The sequence below is a fragment of the Tetrao urogallus genome, assembly GCF_951394365.1.
Source record: "Tetrao urogallus genome assembly, chromosome: Z".
Taxonomy (NCBI): Eukaryota; Metazoa; Chordata; class Aves; order Galliformes; family Phasianidae; genus Tetrao; species Tetrao urogallus.
The window spans coordinates 52,813,541-52,832,017 of record NC_136816.1 but is presented as its reverse complement, the minus strand read 5'-3'; the positions used below and the strand labels follow the sequence as shown (position 1 = coordinate 52,832,017).

The following is an 18,477-nucleotide window of genomic DNA, read 5'->3' as shown; positions in this document are numbered from 1 at the left end:
CTGTCAAAAGACATTTTTACCACAGTAGTCTACTCTGTTCCATTATGTTCATACTATTCTGCTGTGTTTGTTATTCAAAAGAAAAAAAATTCTAATACAAATTTTGCATCTGATGATCCCCACCACACTGCGCCAATTTCTCTGAATCTCTAAATATTGGACAAGATTAAGAAACAGGAATCAGAGAGGCTTGTAGTAGCTTAATTTGCTCACTGATCATTGAGATGATTGACAGATGACAAGCCATAAAATATTTCCCTCAGCAAGGCTTGTTGGAGATGAGAGGTCTGGATGAGACCGTAGAACAGCGATGATGTTTCTCATCAGCAGCATGACAATTTGTTCTTTCACCTAAACAGTTCCACCTCAGAAACTGTTCCTACTCCAGGCTCATTCACTATGCCCTTCTGCTGACTGCCAGCACATGTAATAACCTGTGGTGTTCAAGTTCTCGGTGAAGGTACTGGCAGTGTTCTGTGGTTTGCAGTCCACAAACCTAATGTTTCATGCATGTTCTGTGCTAAACACACACAAATGAACCTCCAACTGAATGGACAGCAGTCAGTCCAGGCATTCTGGATTTGACTCCTAAGTTTCTGCAGACTACACATTATTCCAGCAGTTTTAGCCTTTCAGACTATTAAGCCACCACTTCCCTAGCTCTTCTTGCTGCTGCCAGTGTCTTAAAATACAGCTGCCATACTCAAGACATCTCCTGTTTGTACCAGGCATATCAAAAACTTTCCTGTAATCCCAGAGCTGTAGTTATTTCTCTATCAACATACTGAAAAAAACGAACCTTATTTTCTCTCAAGCCAACTGTTACAATATATCTATAATACACTATAATGTTAGTTTTCTGGTAGTGGCTTAGGCTGTATTAACTGCTTACTGAGTACACAATTTCATTTTAGGATGTAATCCTACTATTTTGTAGATATACGAACTATACAGGGCAATAAAGAGAAGTAACAAAAATTAGAAAAAACATATCAATATCACCCTTTAAAGGAGTATTTTAAATAATCAAATTTAAGGATAAGAACAATACAATACAGTTGGGTTTTTTTGTTTTTCTTTTTTTTGTTTTGTTTTTCTAATTATTTGCAGATGACTCTTAAGGCCTTTGTGATAATTTTGGTATTGTGGAAGGCAGTCACAGCTTTGCAGAATTAAGACTAAAGAGGTGCCAGAAACTGAAGATTTATTTCAAACGTATGTCCATCCATACAGTGCAAGGTATTTCAGGACACTGGCAGCATGCCTCTACTTACAGTGCTAGTTATTCAGAGAAAATTCCATAAACAGAAACGGGACTGATATCGTAATGAGGTATCCCGACACTCGTGGATAAAGCAAGTAAACAGGCATAATTTCAGGGCCTTGTCCACATTCAATTTCATTTGGTCTGTTGCTGGGATTCCCCTAATTCTATGCCTACAAATGCTTCCCAACTTATTCAAAATACCCAATCCTCAAGGAGTAAACTCTTAAAAACAAATACAAGCAAGGGCACGTTACGTTATTCACAAACACATATTGTTGTCTTAAATTATTAACACAAGGCCTTCCTTCATTCCTAGCAACAAACCACACATGCTGCATGTCCCGTGCCTAAGAAAGACTTTTTTTTTTTTTTTTTTTTTTTAATTAAAATGGTGATGCAATTTCCACACAATTAGAGTTTCAATAAAAAGACAACACTGGAAAGCTGATTCAGAAACAACCAAGTATCACCTTCTTTGATTTACACCAAAGGGCCATCAAACACGGATATTCTTCAAAATAGGTAGGAAAATTACCTGCCTCTTAATACAGACTACACACACCTGCCTATTAGCACATTTGTATAAAGGCTCACTCAGTCTGCATTTGAGAGGAAAAAACATCTAAATCTCTTACAAAGGCTGCGAATCAGCTCAAAAGCACGTATACATTTTCTTTCATCAGATCAATACCATAAAACTGTTGGCTCAAATTTCACTTGAATTAAAAGCTACATGAGGGAAAGATGAGACTGAAGAAATATAAATGATCCAGTTTTGGAAAAGAAAAACAAACAACGCAGAAATTATGACCTACATTTGAAGTGATAGTTATGATACGCACAATCTAAGGGTATAAAGAGAACCAAACTACCCTCTCCCCTTTTTTGAAACTGATGCGATTACCACACTCTTCACCAATGCAGTGAGGCATGATAGCTTTGATTCTCTTAGTAGACATGGCCAGTAAGACAATGAGGCGCAGAGGCTGGTTTGTTGTTATCAGTCCTAAAGGGGAGAGCAGACAGATGTCGTTAGCTGTGCCCTCCCATTCTGCTCTACAGTGCAGTCTGAAGGAGCTTTTCCTGTCCAGGAACCAAGTCAGATAAGTTGGGTTGTTTTTTTTTGTTTTTTTTTCAGCTGGCTGCCATCCAGACAGTATTTAGACTATCAGATAACGTTAATCCACTGAATCCACTGAATTAATAATGTCATAAGAAAAGCCTGGCCCCCCACAGCCTCACAGTTAATTTAACTGTGCATGTTCCAATTTTCACGCAGGAAGTATCTAAAGGATCTAATTTCTATTACAGAAATACAAAAACTCAGCTATTACATTTTGGTAAGGCAGAGACACTGGTTAAGCTGGCCAAATGCCTAAACCAACTCCAGCACCTTAAAATTGTACATTTTCCAAACTGTTAGTATAAAATAAAAGAACAATTTCTGTGGCATATTTTATGTCCCACCAATGGTTAATTCTTAACACTGACATTCAGTGTTACCATTCATTTACTTTAACCACTTCAACACGAATATTTTTACTTCCACTTTTTTTTTTTTTTAAAAAGATATTATTTAATGAAGTGGGTGGAGGAGGGCAGAGTAATATCCTGTACAGGCCTGACTAGTGCAGTAACCATTCAATACTGTATTTATTTTAAGAATGATGTTTCACAGATGTTATATTGTTCACAACTAAATGAATTCACGTATTTTAGGCAACTACTATGCTGATAAACTCTAGTCAGCAGGAAACTTTTTTTTGCCCTGATTTAACTGCACATACACTTCCACTACATACCAAACACTATTTCTGTCTACAGTATTAAAAAAGATTTTGTCCATAAAACTTTAAAATCTATACAGACGGCAGTGCAATTGTGTGAAAGTCACCTTCAGCTAGGCTACTTCAAAGCCATCAGTGAAAGGCTTTTTCTTACATTACCTTTGCTATTATTTTCAAAACTTTCACTATTTATATTTTGGATAATCTATAAAAACTCTATGAACATACCACAAAACCAGCTGTAGCGAAAATGAAAAGTAAATATCTCAATCCCTACCTAAGTGCACACACAATTTTGAAATAATAGTAATTACAGAATAGACTATCATAGAATCATGCAATCTCCAAGGCTGGAAAAGTCTTACAAGATCATCCACTGCAAATGTCTACCAGTCACCAATAGTTCTCACTAAACGATGTCCCCCAACACAAAATCTAAGCGTTCCTTGAACACCTGCAGGGTCAGTGACCCACCACCTCCTGGGCAGCCCATTCCAGTGCCTGACCACTCTTCCAGAGAAGCAGTATTTCTTAATATCCAGACTGAATCTCCCCTGGTGCAGCTTGAAGCCTCTGGTCCTATCACCAGTTACAAGAGACAAGAGGCTGACACCCAGATCATTACAGCCTTCCTTCAAGCCTTCCTTCAAGCAATTTATAGTTATTCTTCTATTAATTTCAGTTCTCAAAGCCTGTACATATTACTTGCCAATCTTGCCAATTCCAGGAATAACTGTACACATGTTTAGTGTATAATTTGAATATTTGAAATAACAGATAAACATGCACAGCTTTTTTTTTTTTTTTTTTTTTTTTTTTTTACAGGCATATGAATTACAATACTGCAAAAGAAAGAAAAAGTACTTTTAGATGCTCCTTCCTTTCCACTAAACATTGGTGCTATGTAAAAAATACTGAATACTCCTGCTATAAACTTGCAGTAGACTTCAAACAATAAAAATAAAAATAAAAAAAATCTCCCAGAGCACATAGAATTTGGATACAAAGTTTTAGCAACTAATTTTGAACTTCAACCTCTTACATTAGAACATGTTTTAAATTGTTTCTGTTCTTTATTTTCAAGCTGTCTTTAAACAAAAACCATTCTTGTTAATGCTCATAACCCACACATGCATCTTGGTGACACAAAATTTGTTCTACACGTAAACAACTCTTCTCTCTTACAGGTGTGCTCCTTTAGCAGTCAGGTTAAAAGATCAGTCACTTCTAGGAGATCCTGGAGGTTGGTGGCCCTGCCTATAGCAGAGAGGTAGGAACTTGATGATTCTTGTTGTCCCTTCTAAACCAAGCTGTTCTATTATGGTCTATTATGCTGAGGGACATGGTTTAGTGGGAGCTATTGGGAATAGGTGAACAGTTGGACTGGATGATCTTTTAGGTCTTTTCCAACCTTGGTGATTCTATGATTCTATGATTATTCCATGGTTCCATGACATTCAGATGTTTGCATGAGCACACTGCCATCAACATCCTCGGCTTTGTAATACAGAATGTCAAGTTGCACAACTCCAGCTGACAAGCACATCAGTAACCAACAAAGCTTGATTCTCCAATCAGATCCAAAATATATTCTATTGTTGAGATATAAATCACATAAGTGAATACAAAAGTTGGACACAGAGTTGGAATAGCATAGATAAATCACACAGTACTGCTCAGAACTAGAGGTGTAAGAATCAGCATTTCACCTCATCTGCCTAAGCTCTTAAGACTTAGCTCTTAAGATACAAATGAGCGAGTTATGTATTATACTGATTTGGGAACCACAGGTTATAACTGCTGCATAAAGCAATCCTCCATCCGCTGAGTTGACAAAAAAAATCCAGGTGTTTTTTTTTTTCCCCCCAATCAAGCTTTAGAAATTAAAGGATTCAAGTCCACACCAATGCATAGCAAAGGTTATTGTCTGGATTTTTAAGGAAGGAGGATTCTGAGTGGCTGTCTGCAGAAGGACTGATCTGAAGTAATAATCAAAACTAACACACATAAAACACACAACAAACAAGTTTATCAAAATTTGCAGCTAATTTATCAAACAAACACTGAATACACACAAAGCAGAAGACAGCAGCAGAAAAAAAGGTATTGGGAACTAAAACATGTTTTGTTTAAAATCTAGTATATAAAATGCAGAACTTCCGTAAGATGTCCCATACTACCTTCCAGGAGTATGGAGAGCTGCTCACACCAACTAAGGCACTTCATTTTAAACTCCATTTAAAACTGTCTTTTAGCACAGCACCTGAGAGTACACTGTAAGCCTAAGACAGCAGGCTGCAGACTGACCATTACAGTCTCTTTTTAATTTGTGCTCAGGTTAGCAGCTCCTGGGACAGCAACAATCACTAAGTTCATTTACACCACTTACCAAAATGCACCTCACTGCAATGCTCTACCTGTAATTCAAGTCAGCAGAACGGAACTGAATTATTGAAGGAAAACTGAAGCAGTATTTTAATGCAGTCAACTGAGCCAAACATTATTTTCATGCATGCAGTGTTACTGAACAATGCACTTTCTCTCCTTCCACTCAACACTCTAAATAGAAATCTTAGCAGTACATTCCACATGGAACTTGGAACATCACAAGGCTCGTTTACAGCTGCCAACTCTGACAACAATGTATGGCACACAAAATCTCTTCCTAAAAGCTGAAGAGGTGCATGTCAACAAGTAAGTAAAAACCATGTATCTCCTTCTCTGTGAACAAGACAAACATAGGCACAACAGCATACTAAAGTTGCTTTAATTTTAAGACATTGAAGGTGGTACTTGTCTAATCACCTTGCCATATTCCATGGTGTGGCTGTGCCACTCCCAAATTACGCTGTTGCATAGTGAGTAGCCATAAAAGCCAGGTATTTGAATTCAGTATATTACTTTGAAACAATACAGCTACAAATAAACTCCATAAATCATGCAAACAAAAGTTAATTATATAGGACTGCTAGGCATTTTTCTGCTGTTAGGAACAAAGAAGTAAGTACTTACACTGCAATGTAACTTGAGTAAAATAGATGCAAGGTAAATACCTTACTTCAAAGTTAATACAGTAGTCTGGAACTCTTTCACTTTGGTAAGGGTTAAAATAACTAAAACAAAAAGTCACTAATGAATCACCAATCACTTGGAACACTGCAACTTTGAACAAAAACTTCTACACAACACCTCACCCTGAAGGCTTGGCAAAGAGCTGTCATGTACTAATGAATTCTAAGGAACTTTTTCTGCAGTGGCCCAATCCCATCCCCCTCCCTCCCCCCTGCCAAAAAAAAAAAAAAAAAAAAAAGAACATACATGATGCAAAGGGTTCATACTGTGCCATTATATAGATCAATTTTTGGTCCATGAACCCTATTCTTCTGTGCAATGCTAGCTGGCAGAAAAAGATATTAAACGGTGTCAATACTGACAACACCTAAAACTAGCATTTAATCATCTAATGTACCCCTTAAATGCGAGTTATTACTACACTACTCTAAAGCCTCTTTCATTGCGTACAGCTTGCAATGTCAGGATAGACACACTGAGTCAAAACCACTCTGCTGAACAGCAGTCTTCCATGTAAACAAATGTGAGAATTTGATGGCAACAAAGAAATAAAAACAATGTTATCAACATCACACTGAAGTTAACTCCTGAGATTCAGACTTCCAGTGCAGAATTAATACTCATCAGTGCAATGCACTGGCCTGGTAGCAGATATGCTCAAATGCTCGATATTAAGGTAATGTTCGGCTTTTTAAAATCTAATCCAAAAGTCATAAAGCATTACGCCAACACCAGATTGAAAGCACTGGTAAAGCTGAATTAACTTTTTAAAGCTGAGCTGAGTTCATGGCTTGCTCTTACTGAAAGCATATCCCACTTCCCATTACTCTTCCTTTCCTTCTTCCAGTTCCATCCCCACTCCTTTTTTTCCCCTCAATCAATGCTTAGACATCGCACAAAAAGCGATGTCTAAGCAGGAAGCACAAATTTCTAAAGTTTATAAGCTAAAATAATATTTTTTTAGAAGTTGAATACAACATCAAAAATGACCAATAAAACGCCCACTATTACTATTGGAAGGCCGATATATGAAGAAACTCCTGAAATCCCTTATCATGCAGTGCCCCTTTACCTCCCACTCTAATAGCAAATACCACATAAATAGCAAGCTATTAATTACCTTCACAACATGAAAACATTTCAGAAGAAATATTTCAGAAGAAATTTTTACTATTATCACATGAACACAGACTTCTATCCATCTGGGTTAGTTTTCTTCCTTCTTTCATGGCAAGTGAGAGGAAAATAATACGATGCATAAATAAAATATACGTGATACAACAGTATGATAAAGCAAAGTTGAAATGTTACATACAATTTACCTATCAAACAATTCCAGGACCACTCCAATATCTGAAGTAGTTTGGAATTTTTATTTATTTAATTCTGCCAGAATCTGTTTATTTTCCTGAATTATACTACTCTAGAGTAACAAGAGCTCAATCAGACACTCTGAGAACTGATGACTGCAAGCTAACATCACACTACTTCCTAGTCTGAATAACTCTTAGAGCAGTGAACTGCACCAACTTGGGCTCTAAAGTCACAAACCTATTTGAAGATACATTACAACCTTTTAAAAACTTCTACAACTACAGATTTTCTCCCTCAAAAGCTTCACGTCAGAACTGTTGCATTTATTTTTTTTCCTTTTTGGAATTTCCTTAAAATTAATATAGCATATGCAATTCTCATCAAGGTGTTAAAAACAAACAAGACTCACTAATCTAAATTAGTATCTCCTTAGCAATGGGGTTTGACTAGGAAATCTGCAGAGGCACCTTCTAACATCATAATCTAGGATTCTACATTATTGAAAAGCATTTTACACAATCCTCTCCCTACAGTGTCTGAAAGAAAAGCCACTATGCAAAGCTGCCGTACAAAAAGTAGAGCGCTACTCATTTTAGATGACCTGCATACACTGCCCGCAAGTCATGGCAAACAAATCTGAACTAATTACTTGAACACTTTTCAAAGGAAAAATAATCCAGGTTCACTACGCCAATATCACTGCCCTTTTTTTCCAAAAGAAGGCCATGTAAATAGCTGTTTACAAATGCATTTTGGGTAAGTACTATAACAACAGTACAAAGCAGATAAGCATTTTCAGGATTGAGAGAAAAAAAAGAAGAGTAGAACAGGCTTGTTCTGCAACATCTCTCCTTGAGCAACTACTTGAGCAAAAAAAATAGAAAAACATTCAGTGAGCACTCAAATTTTTCTGAGCGTGCAATTGTGTCTGTCCTACACAAAGGAAAAAATTCATATCCATTTGATAATTTTTATTATCCGAATACTACAAGCAGAAAAGAATAAACTGAAAGGAACTGCAGAGATAGGGGTTTATGGGTGAAAGGTTTCTTAACTTAAAACGATCTCTGTTATAACTTCTGTGATGAGTCAAATGACTTATAAGCAGATAATCAGCAGGAGTTTCTTTACATCTAATCTCAGTAGTGCCACATGACAGTTCCTAAAAATCAGCGCTCCAGGGAGCTGACTTCACACAGAAGCACCTTTCTGGCTACAGGTATAAGAGTTAAACAGTAAAATCCAAACTGCAGAAAAGAGCCTTCAATCAGGAATTATCAGGAATCAAGAACATGGATGAAAAGTAGAGGTCAGAAAACAAGGAGACATTTATGGATACGCTGCAAGTTGAAATATAGCCCATGTTAAAATTCTTCATAGAGTCTTCAGACAAGCTAACAATGGCCTGGTTCATATTTCAGGCCCAAGTTTTTTAGAAAATAGAAATTAGGCAAGTTTAAACAACAAACTAATTAAAGCAGAAACACATTTCCCTTATTAATTTATACAGTTCATGACTGGAAGATACCAGGAGATCATCCAATCTCCAACCCAACAAATTTAGACTATTTCCTATATTTGTATAATCCCATTTCAAGTTATGCATGGGCTTCAACAATTGTTCTTAGACATTACTCATACACTTGCAGATACCATTAACAAATTTCTGATGAGTCTGAACTACTACTTCTTGTAATGGCACAACAATTTTTTTTTTCCTTGTTGTTCCTAAAACGTTCTTACATATTTACTATTAAATAGTATTGTTCTTAAAGCAGGGATTTGGATTGTTGGTGAACTATCCAGGATCCTTATTCCAAATGGCTGCAGAGGCATTAGTACTATGCAAAAGGCATAACTCAAATTATTCTAAAGTATACCAGCTTAGGCTCCTTTCCTCAAAAACATCAAGATCAGCATATACAATATGGTTAAATCTACACAAGCCATAAGCTATATATGCCCCTTCCCTGGAGTACTGTCATGCTGGACAGCAGTAGAGCACAGCGCTCATTTTTTAAGACATCTTCTTAACACATCAATTTTTAAAGCATCTTACTTACAAGCTACCTACTGTACTGTAAATTAAAAACTTGTGCTTTTTTTTTTTTTTCTTCAGTAAGCACCTCTGATCACCTACTGGCAGTATCTTACAGAAAGATATTTAAGAAGACACAATTATTAGAAAGAATCTGCTTTCTAATTCTATGCCTCTCTATACAATAGTATCATAGAAACCAAAGAGAGAAAAAACTTACTGGATATTGAAAGCAGCTTTAAAAGGCATTGTCCTGTAAGACATTAAACTGAAAGAGAGGAAAGCAATGCTGGCAAAATGAAGAAAAATATGCAAGACAAAGTAATGTAAATATAAAAGAAAAAACCCCACACAATTCCATATCTAAAAGTGTTTTTATTGCACACATTGTACAAACCTCTTCAAAGTATTTTCACATATGAAAATGCTCTAACTGCCTAACAGCCAGAACAACTTCAAAAAAATTAAAACAGAAGAAGCCTCTCTCCACATCTAGAGAAACAAACAATTCAAGTTTTGAATGTAATATTAAATAAACTTCTCACCAGAATACTTCCCCAACTACAATATTAATGTGATTCCTCAACCCCCATTCTCATTGCTAAACAGAGCATGCATTGCATTTTATTTCATTTTCCCTTTCCCCCAGGTATTTGAGTAAGGAAGAAAAACACGAGACAGACTGGCAAGCTGCTGTGTGCAGTTTCTAAACATTAGGTCTAAGTTTACTAAGCATCATCCTGAATAGTACTGGTACGTTCTACAGAAATTATTATTCTTCTTTTCATGTAGTACTTAAATTCCACCAAGGAAAACTTAATTTTACAAGCAGATGTACTTTTCTTTGTGCACATAGCATGTAAAAATCTTGATGAAACATAACTATTTTAAAAAGAAATTATTTTAAAGATTTCAGTGTTTTCAGATACAGTAATAGTATACACTTTCAGCTAACTCTTGTCAAACTAACAAGATATCAAAAAAAATCCAGCGCATTAAGTTCATCTACACATGTATGCCATTTAGAATAATAGGAAGGAAAACAAAATTGAAGAAGAGCTATAAATTCAGATACAACACAAGGATCTGACTGAGGCTGGAAAAGACAGTACAAAAAGACTGGTAAAAACAAAGGCCGTATCCAAAACCCTAATTAACCTGCAACCACAAGTCATAAGCAATCACAAGCAATTTACTGCTAACTATGAAAGAGAAATAAAGGAGAAGAACAGAAGAAAAACAATCACTTAATTGGGAAGATATCAAATGGAAAAAGAAGGAAAGATAAAAGATTTCCAGATAAAAGATGAAGTTATTTTACTTCGGACTCGGAAGGTTTTAAATCACAGGCTGAAGTGAAAACAACACTGTAGTAAAATGGTCCAAATGTACTCTAAATGTTGATTTCCTAGAAGACATTTTAAAGCACCTGTTTTAAAATAATATATAATAACAGCTATGATTTTCTGCAACAGCGTCCACCATATGGTTAAACTGCTGAGATATTTATTCATCCCTGCTACAGGGAACCAAGCATCTCTCAAAGAATACAGCCCTCTCAACTTTACTTCCATGTCTTTCAGTAATATCAATTCCTTACAAAAAGCATTTAACCTGTGTTCCGTGCATGTAAATAAATGTTACATTTCAGAAACTCACTGAAATCCGAAAGTTTAGAAACTTCGAAAAGCGAAATACCTACCTGGTTTACACCTTCATCATTTGCAGAAAATGCAGAGGGGAACCACTGCACATTTAATTCTGCTTTTGTGAAAATATATACTCACTACCGTGACTAGTGGGTATACTTACAGAATGAGTCAGTCATGAACTTTCGGCCACTAAAATGCAGAACATCTGAAATGTTTATTACCTCAAGACTACTCTGTAACGACCAAATGTGACTGCCAATCACTCCAACTGCTGACGAGGTAAATAGGTGGACAGTGGCCTTCAAGAACATACTGAGGGAAAAAAAATGTTTGGTTGGACAGCAATAGAAGTTGCTGAGAGCCAGAGTACAATTCTCAAGGAACTGCTCTTAAGAATGTGGGGCTGATTTACCTGTTGTACAGAGCACGCTCTACAACTGCTGACACACTACATTTTGTCTAGTAGTAACTTACAGTATACTACTTAAATGCCTTATTTACGAAGTATTCAAAATGAATCAAAACAGTTTTACTGGAAAAAAAGTGTTACCTCTGTAACTGAGTATATAAGAACAGAACTCAAACAAAAACAGGCTGCAATTCCAGAATGCTCAGCAATAGTCTGACCCCGCTCTATATATCTCAATAGAGATTTAAAAACCCCCCAAAAACTAGAGCATATCTCATTTTAATCCTCCATGCATGCCAATTTAATTTAGGCTATGTTCTTTTGTCCCATAAGGCACTGTATGCATCTCCAGAATGTAGCTATTGCAGCTAACATCCAAGATTCAGTTTTTTGTACCTCTTTCATAGAGATGTTACAGTGGTTTTGATAGAAACACCACTGCCAGTGCTTATTTTTTGTGCAAGCGCACTAAGTACTTCTCCATACCGCTACAGATTACTTAAATTTGGATAATTTAATACCTTGATGTTGAAATCTTTGTAAATCACACTGTGCTTAGCAGATCATCGAATACAAACAGGTCGCTTTACCTATGGAAAACTAATTTTTGTGAGAGCGCCTCCCTACAAGCACACCTACCAACTAAGAAGAAAGTATCAGAAAAGCTTTCTGTAAAGGAGACAAACAAATGAAGAAATAATAACCACCACACCAACAGCAAACAAAAAAAAATTTTCTTCTGAAAAAAGTTGTTACCAAGACAAAATACATAAAACATTCCGATCTTATTTTTTGCAAACCTTTCTAGTTGCAAGAAAATAAAGTCAACCAACACAAAACTGAAGTTCACACAGTTAGTTTGGTGCTTAACATTCCACTGAACAAGAGGGATGCTGCCAGCCCCAAGGCAGTCAGAAGTTAGACACTGAAAACAAGATGCTCTCAGTACTTCTTCTGAACTAAACCATTTACTGACACACTTCTGAGCTTTCATATTGGAACAACTCAAAAGAACCCAGAGAACAGATGTGCAGAATGGTCTCTCAGTCTGCCTACAGTAATAAGAATCCACAAGTTATGCAGAGAAACAGCAAAATGAAAGCAAGTCCGCAACAGGTTTTGTAACTGACATTCAGTGTCACCTGCCAAATTTCAGACTGCTGCAGCTTTTGTGCTCTAAGGAAGAGAGATTTACAGGTACCATTAACTCAAACATGCCAAAGTAGGCATGAATTGTAAAGAGAGGCTTCTCTACTTACAACTTGCTATGCAAGAGTAAGAAAAGGATAAGCATACAAGAGAATGTTTGTTGGCACGACTATGCCACCAAGCCCTGTTAATCATAGTTTATACTAACAGCACTTCTTATTCAGTAAGACTGTGACGAATTCAACCTTTTGCCAACATAGCTATGACAAATATGTAGTAACCATCTTTGATATTACTGTGTTCACAAAGACTTAAAATCATGTGCACTTAGCCTGAAAAGGTCCTCCCACATTATAACAGCCAGAAAACTGTCAGTAACAAGTAGAGAAAATAACCTTTTCTGCCTTCTAGATACAAAATGTTAAGGTCTTAGAAATACCGGCCAAGAAGCTGTAATGCTAAAGAATGATTTGGTGGTATCCACTGCTTTGAAATAGTAACATCTTTTTATCTGGTCATTAACTGGTTTTACATCATGTTTCTACTTGGGAGTTTAGCTCTGTAGCTCAGCACCCAAGGAATTTTTAAACAGGCATAAATCTTAATAAACCAGGCTGCAAGTAAGAGTTTAATGGTTGTCCAAAAAAAAAAAAAAAAAAGAAGCAGAATAACTTTTACTCCCTTAGATACGAGAATTTACTTTGACATAGTCGCCCTTAAGAATTAATAGTTTTGTTAGGAAAAATAAAAGATGCACTATTTCAAAACACTAAGTTATGCAGAAGAAAATAATTGCATGTCAAACAACTACTCTGCAACTATTTTTCCTCTCATCTTGGGACTGTTTCTACTTGTAAAATTCTTCTGGCGTACCACAGGCTTATAATTGTGACAGAGATAAAAATGCCTATTACAAAAAGAAACAACCATTAATTACTTTAAGAATAAAGTGGAGCAACAGATGGCCACGTAGGGTATGCAGAAGCAATGAACAGAAGAGGTTCTACTTTTCACTTTGTCCCTTCACACAAAAAAAAAAACATAAGCATAAAAAACTGCAAGTTACAGTCTGAAGACTGTAACTGCACATAGAAAACTGTCCTGGAAAAGGAGATACAGGAAGTTAATGATAAGCCTCAGAAGCACATCTTACCATGTTAAACCAAATTCTTGGTGTTCTGAACTTGTATTCCTTGCAACATTACGTAAATGAAAGTCCTGTATATACTCCTCAGTATTTAGTTGCCTGATGGCCTCCACTCCCTTTCCCACCTTCTTAAAAATTATTTCAAGAAGTAAAATCTGAAAGTAAAATGCTTAAAATTGTTGCATCAACTAATCCAACATTCTCAACAGGCAGATTTCAGGCAATGCTAGAAAAGTAAATCAAACTATGAGCTGAAACACTGAATCAGCAGGTTCTATCTAAAATTAAGAGAAACCTTTACATCAGAAATACCAACACCCATCTCCCATTGCTTCATTTGCTTAGAATTCGATGGCAGGCAATATCAGCATTTGCTTCAAAGAAAAACACTGTGCACCAAGTAAACCACTAACAAGCAAGGAAAAGAGAAACTTGAGAGCCAAAAGGGAAAATGCAGGTCATTCTATTGGTTTCTTTTCTTTAACATGAACTACCTTTAATTAAAGAAGGATTGACTTACACCACGGACAGTGACAGAAATACCGCTTACTGACACAAGGCACACTAGTAGACTGGTTACCACGAGAAAGGAAGACTACTGTGGTCAAGTAGACAAACATGATCTGCCATTTTGTCTGCACCAGATTAAGAACATTAAGCAGAGAACTGTACGTTTACGGAGAAAGCTTGTAGTGACTACTGATAACTGATTTGTTTGTTGACTACAGCACTGGTGCTAACAAGATCAAAGTTGAGACCCTTTAAGAAGCAAATAGTTTTTGCACAGTAAATTTGAAAGGGTGTTTCTTAAAAAAACACCATGAACTTTAAGTTAGATAGCTAGTACCTAAACTCTTCATTTAACAGGAACTTTTCTCATACTGATCAGCTACTCCCAAAAACTGCTCAGCAGAAGGCCAAGTGAATCTAGGCACATGTTACCAATCATTTATGCAGCCAGAAGTGGTAGATTATACAATTTCACATGCTCTGCATTAATACTTCTGCAGAACATCGTTAGACTGATGACTAGTAATATGCAACAATTAACAATGATTAATTCAGCCCTTTAAAAAGCAGTGGGAAAAAATAATTAAAAAAAAAACATTCAAAAAGATATTTTCTAACTTAACAGTTTGGAAATAAACATGCATCTGACAGTGCTACACTGAAATGCCCTTGCCATGATTTCATCACTGAAAAGACATTTTTCTAATACTCCGTAACTTCAATCACTACAGAAATGATAGAATCCTACCCAGACTCAACACTATGCCATCTACACAGATAGCACATATGTACGTTCACACGTCATTAAGGATTAAAAAAAAAAAAAATAAGATTCACCACCACACATTTCTGAAAGCACAACACCATAGGATATAGGTGAGCTGCAGAAACAACTAAATTTGAATTACAGCCATACAGCAGAACTTTGATGGTGTGGCATTTACCAAAATGCCACAGCCTGATACACGCACATAGACACACCTAGACCTGGTGCATTCTACATCAGGTGACAGAAGTACAAAAAACAAGAATCTTCTTTTCAACAAGGCAAATCTAAGGTCTCACAGACTCTCCAGTATAGCAAGATGTTAAAAAAAAAAACATGCTGAATCTGGAAACTATCAGAAGCAACCTCCTTAACTGCTTTTATCTGAGCAGAGCAAGGTACGAGGACAGCACATCTAGCAGCACCTGAGGCCATTAGACACTGGCAATGTGCAGAGCTCTTGATAGGAACAGACTGCTCTTGCTGAAAGCCCAACTCTGAGAACCTACCAAGGCTGCGCAAACGCTGTAGCTATGCCAGTTCTACAAGACATCATCTCACTTGAAATACCAGATTCAGCATCCAGAGCCCAAATTTTTTGGCCTCCAGTGACCAAACTGTATTATCAAAATAAACACCACATGTTGCTGCTCCTTTTAAACAGGCTCCAAACCCATCTTAGCACAAAGCAACGCTACAGCAGAAGTCTGGCAGCAAGGCCTTGCCAAACCCCCCCATCTTTGCTCACAAACACCTGCATTTGATTGCAGAGAGTAAAGCAACGAACCACACCGAGTTGAGACTGAAATCTGCACCTTTTAAATCCTGGCCGTGGAGACTCTGGAAAGGTGAAGCTCCCTGCTCCTACTCATCCCTGGCTCGGTCAATTCTGCCAAGGCAGACCGGCCCAAGCGCAACGAACTACTAGTGAAGGTATCACAGAGGAAGGGAAAGATAACACCGAGGTGCAGACCGTGTTGGAGCCTCACCTCCTGGATCCGCCGGCGGGCTCGCTGCAGCACCTCCTCGTAGCCCTTCTGCCGCAGCTCGCTCAGGCTCTCATAGTACTCCTCGGGGTCGTCGGTCTCGGTGAAAAGCACCTGTGAGAGGATCTTCCAGCCGCAGGTGTCCAGGCTGTGCACCAGGTAGACCTGCAGCCGGTAGCACAGCGCGTCCATTTCCTGCTCCGAGAGCTCCGGCGCCCCGAACAGCACGGTCCACATGCCCGAGGGCTCCTCGGGGAAGGCGGGCAGGTAGGGCTCCAGCTCCGAGTTCACCGAACACAGCTGCTGGTGCACGGCGCGCAAGTCCTGGAAGGAGAACAGCCCGGCCCAGCTGCACTCCTCCCCCGCGGGCTCCGCGTCGGGAGCGCCCGCCTCGGCCGCCTCCTCCCTGCCCAGCTCCAGCACTTCCATCTCCTCGGCGGCCGCCTCCGCGCCCCGCGCCGCCCTGCGCGCCGGGCCGCCCCTCGAGGCGCGCAGCGGGCTGCCCGGCAGCGCCTCGGCCCGTTCGGCGCGAGGCGGCATGGCGGGCTCGGCGCCCCTGCGCGCCGCGGGGCTGGAGGCCTTGGGGGCACCGCGGGCCTCGCGGGAGCCGCTGCGCTGGCGCTGCGCCGTGCGGTTGTGGCAGGTGATGGCGAACTTGCCCTCGATCTCATTCCAGGCCACGATGAAGACAAACTTGTGCTTCTCCCGCTCTTGGAAGGCGTGAGGCCTCACGGCCACCCAGTCGGCCTCCAGCGTCTCCTCTAGCGCGAAGGCGGACATGGCGCTGCGCGGCCGCTTCCCCCCGCTCCGCTGTCCCGTCGGCCGCCCCCGCTCGCCGGCCGGCCGGCAGCCCGCAGCCCTCGCCGCTCACCGCCCACCGCCAGCCATCTTAGCTCCGGGGGGGGAAAGGGGCGGCTGGCGCTGCGCGTTGGGGGCGATGCGCCGCGTCCCGGCGCGGGAGGAGAACGAAGAGGGAACGGCGGCAGGCGCTCGAGCGAGCTCACGCCACCCACCACCGCCGCCGCGGCGGACAATGCCCGATGCCCCCGCGCAGGTACCGCCGCACGTCACTCGGGGCGGGATCTGTTTACAAGCAGCGCTGGCGCTGCGGCAACTCAGCGCCGCGCCCGCCGAGCTCCGCCCGCCGCCCCGCCAGGCACCGTCCCCATTGGCTGCCGCCGTCCTAGCGCCGCCCACCCTCCTCCGCCGGCCGCGTCCCGTCCTCGCGCTTCGCAGGCCGGGCGGGGAGAGGTCGATGCCCGCCCCTTCCCTCGGACGTACGACGCGGGCCGTTCGGGCGCGCGCGGGGCGTGATGGGAGGGCACGTGCCGCCGTTGGTGGGCGGGCGGGCGCGCGCGGGGGGGGAAGGGGGTGACAGAATGCTGGGGGGAAGCGGAGGCTTTACAGTGCGTCCTTAGCGTGCCTCGTTGTGCCGTGCCCGTCCGCTGCGCGTGGTGTTGCTTGGCGTAGCCCGGCTGCGAAGGGGTGCGGAGTGCGAGGAGATGGGCACGGCTGTCTTGGTCAGTTCCGTGCCTTCAGAGCCGAAATTGAGTGGCTGTTCTGAGCGCTGCGCTCTGTCCCTGTGTTGGCCCATGCCGGTGGAGGCCCCCGAGCGTATCGTAGGGCCACGTAGGTTCGTTGCACGGAGCTTTGAGCAGCCTCGTGGAAGCGTGCTTGAAAGGCGTGGGTGTCAAGACGTGATCCGAGGGGGAGCATTCGCTAGGATCTTGCTGCCCTTTGGGATATTCTGTTTCACTTTGTGCATAAATGAAAAAAAGCAAGTCCGAAATACTTGCATTGGAAATAGGCTAGGCAATATGTATTGACCCACCTGTGATGCTGTTGTTCCTCTGCAATTTAGGGGAAGCTGGGGGATAAAGTGTTTTCAGTTGAGTTTGTCGAGAAGCAGAGTGAGTCATGATCTCCCTTTTCCTAAAGTTAGCATGCTGACTCGCGTCCTGTCCTTGGGGACTGGAATGCCTGAGGAGCCACTGACAATCCAGCCGTTCTCTGGTCATTAACTGAGCAACCTCGTGTTCTGGAGAGTCGCATATTGAATACCAAAAGTAACAGCTGTTAGAAAAAAAAAAAAAAAAGGAAAAAAAAAAAGAAGGAAATGACAGTTCAGCAGCCAGAGGAAAGGACAGAATTGGGTTCTGCTAATGGTGATGGTGTGCACTGTACATCTCGGAGAATGCTATTCTTTCCTAGCACTGTGAATTTCAGCACAGATCAAAACGTCTGTGAAATTATCTGAAAGATTTGATTGTAGGTAGCATGTAAATGACCAAGCAGGCAAATGGCAATACATTGGTGGAGGAACTGTGTTCTGTGATTGTTAGGTGTTCAGAAACAAATTTGCATTGGATGATAGTAAATA

General features: G+C 40.3%; 1 protein-coding gene across 1 annotated transcript in view; it reads right to left on the bottom strand.

Annotated features, from left to right (window-relative positions):
• JMY (junction mediating and regulatory protein, p53 cofactor) overlaps positions 1–16,877 on the bottom strand; it is a gene marked incomplete at both ends in the record, with an annotated part of 57,614 nt that extends 40,737 nt beyond the window's left edge. The window contains one exon of the mRNA XM_079548696.1: positions 16,101–16,877. Coding sequence (XP_079404822.1) covers positions 16,101–16,877 — 777 coding nt within the window. The remainder of the gene's footprint in view (positions 1–16,100) is intronic.
• Positions 16,878–18,477: the final 1,600 nt, after the last annotated feature.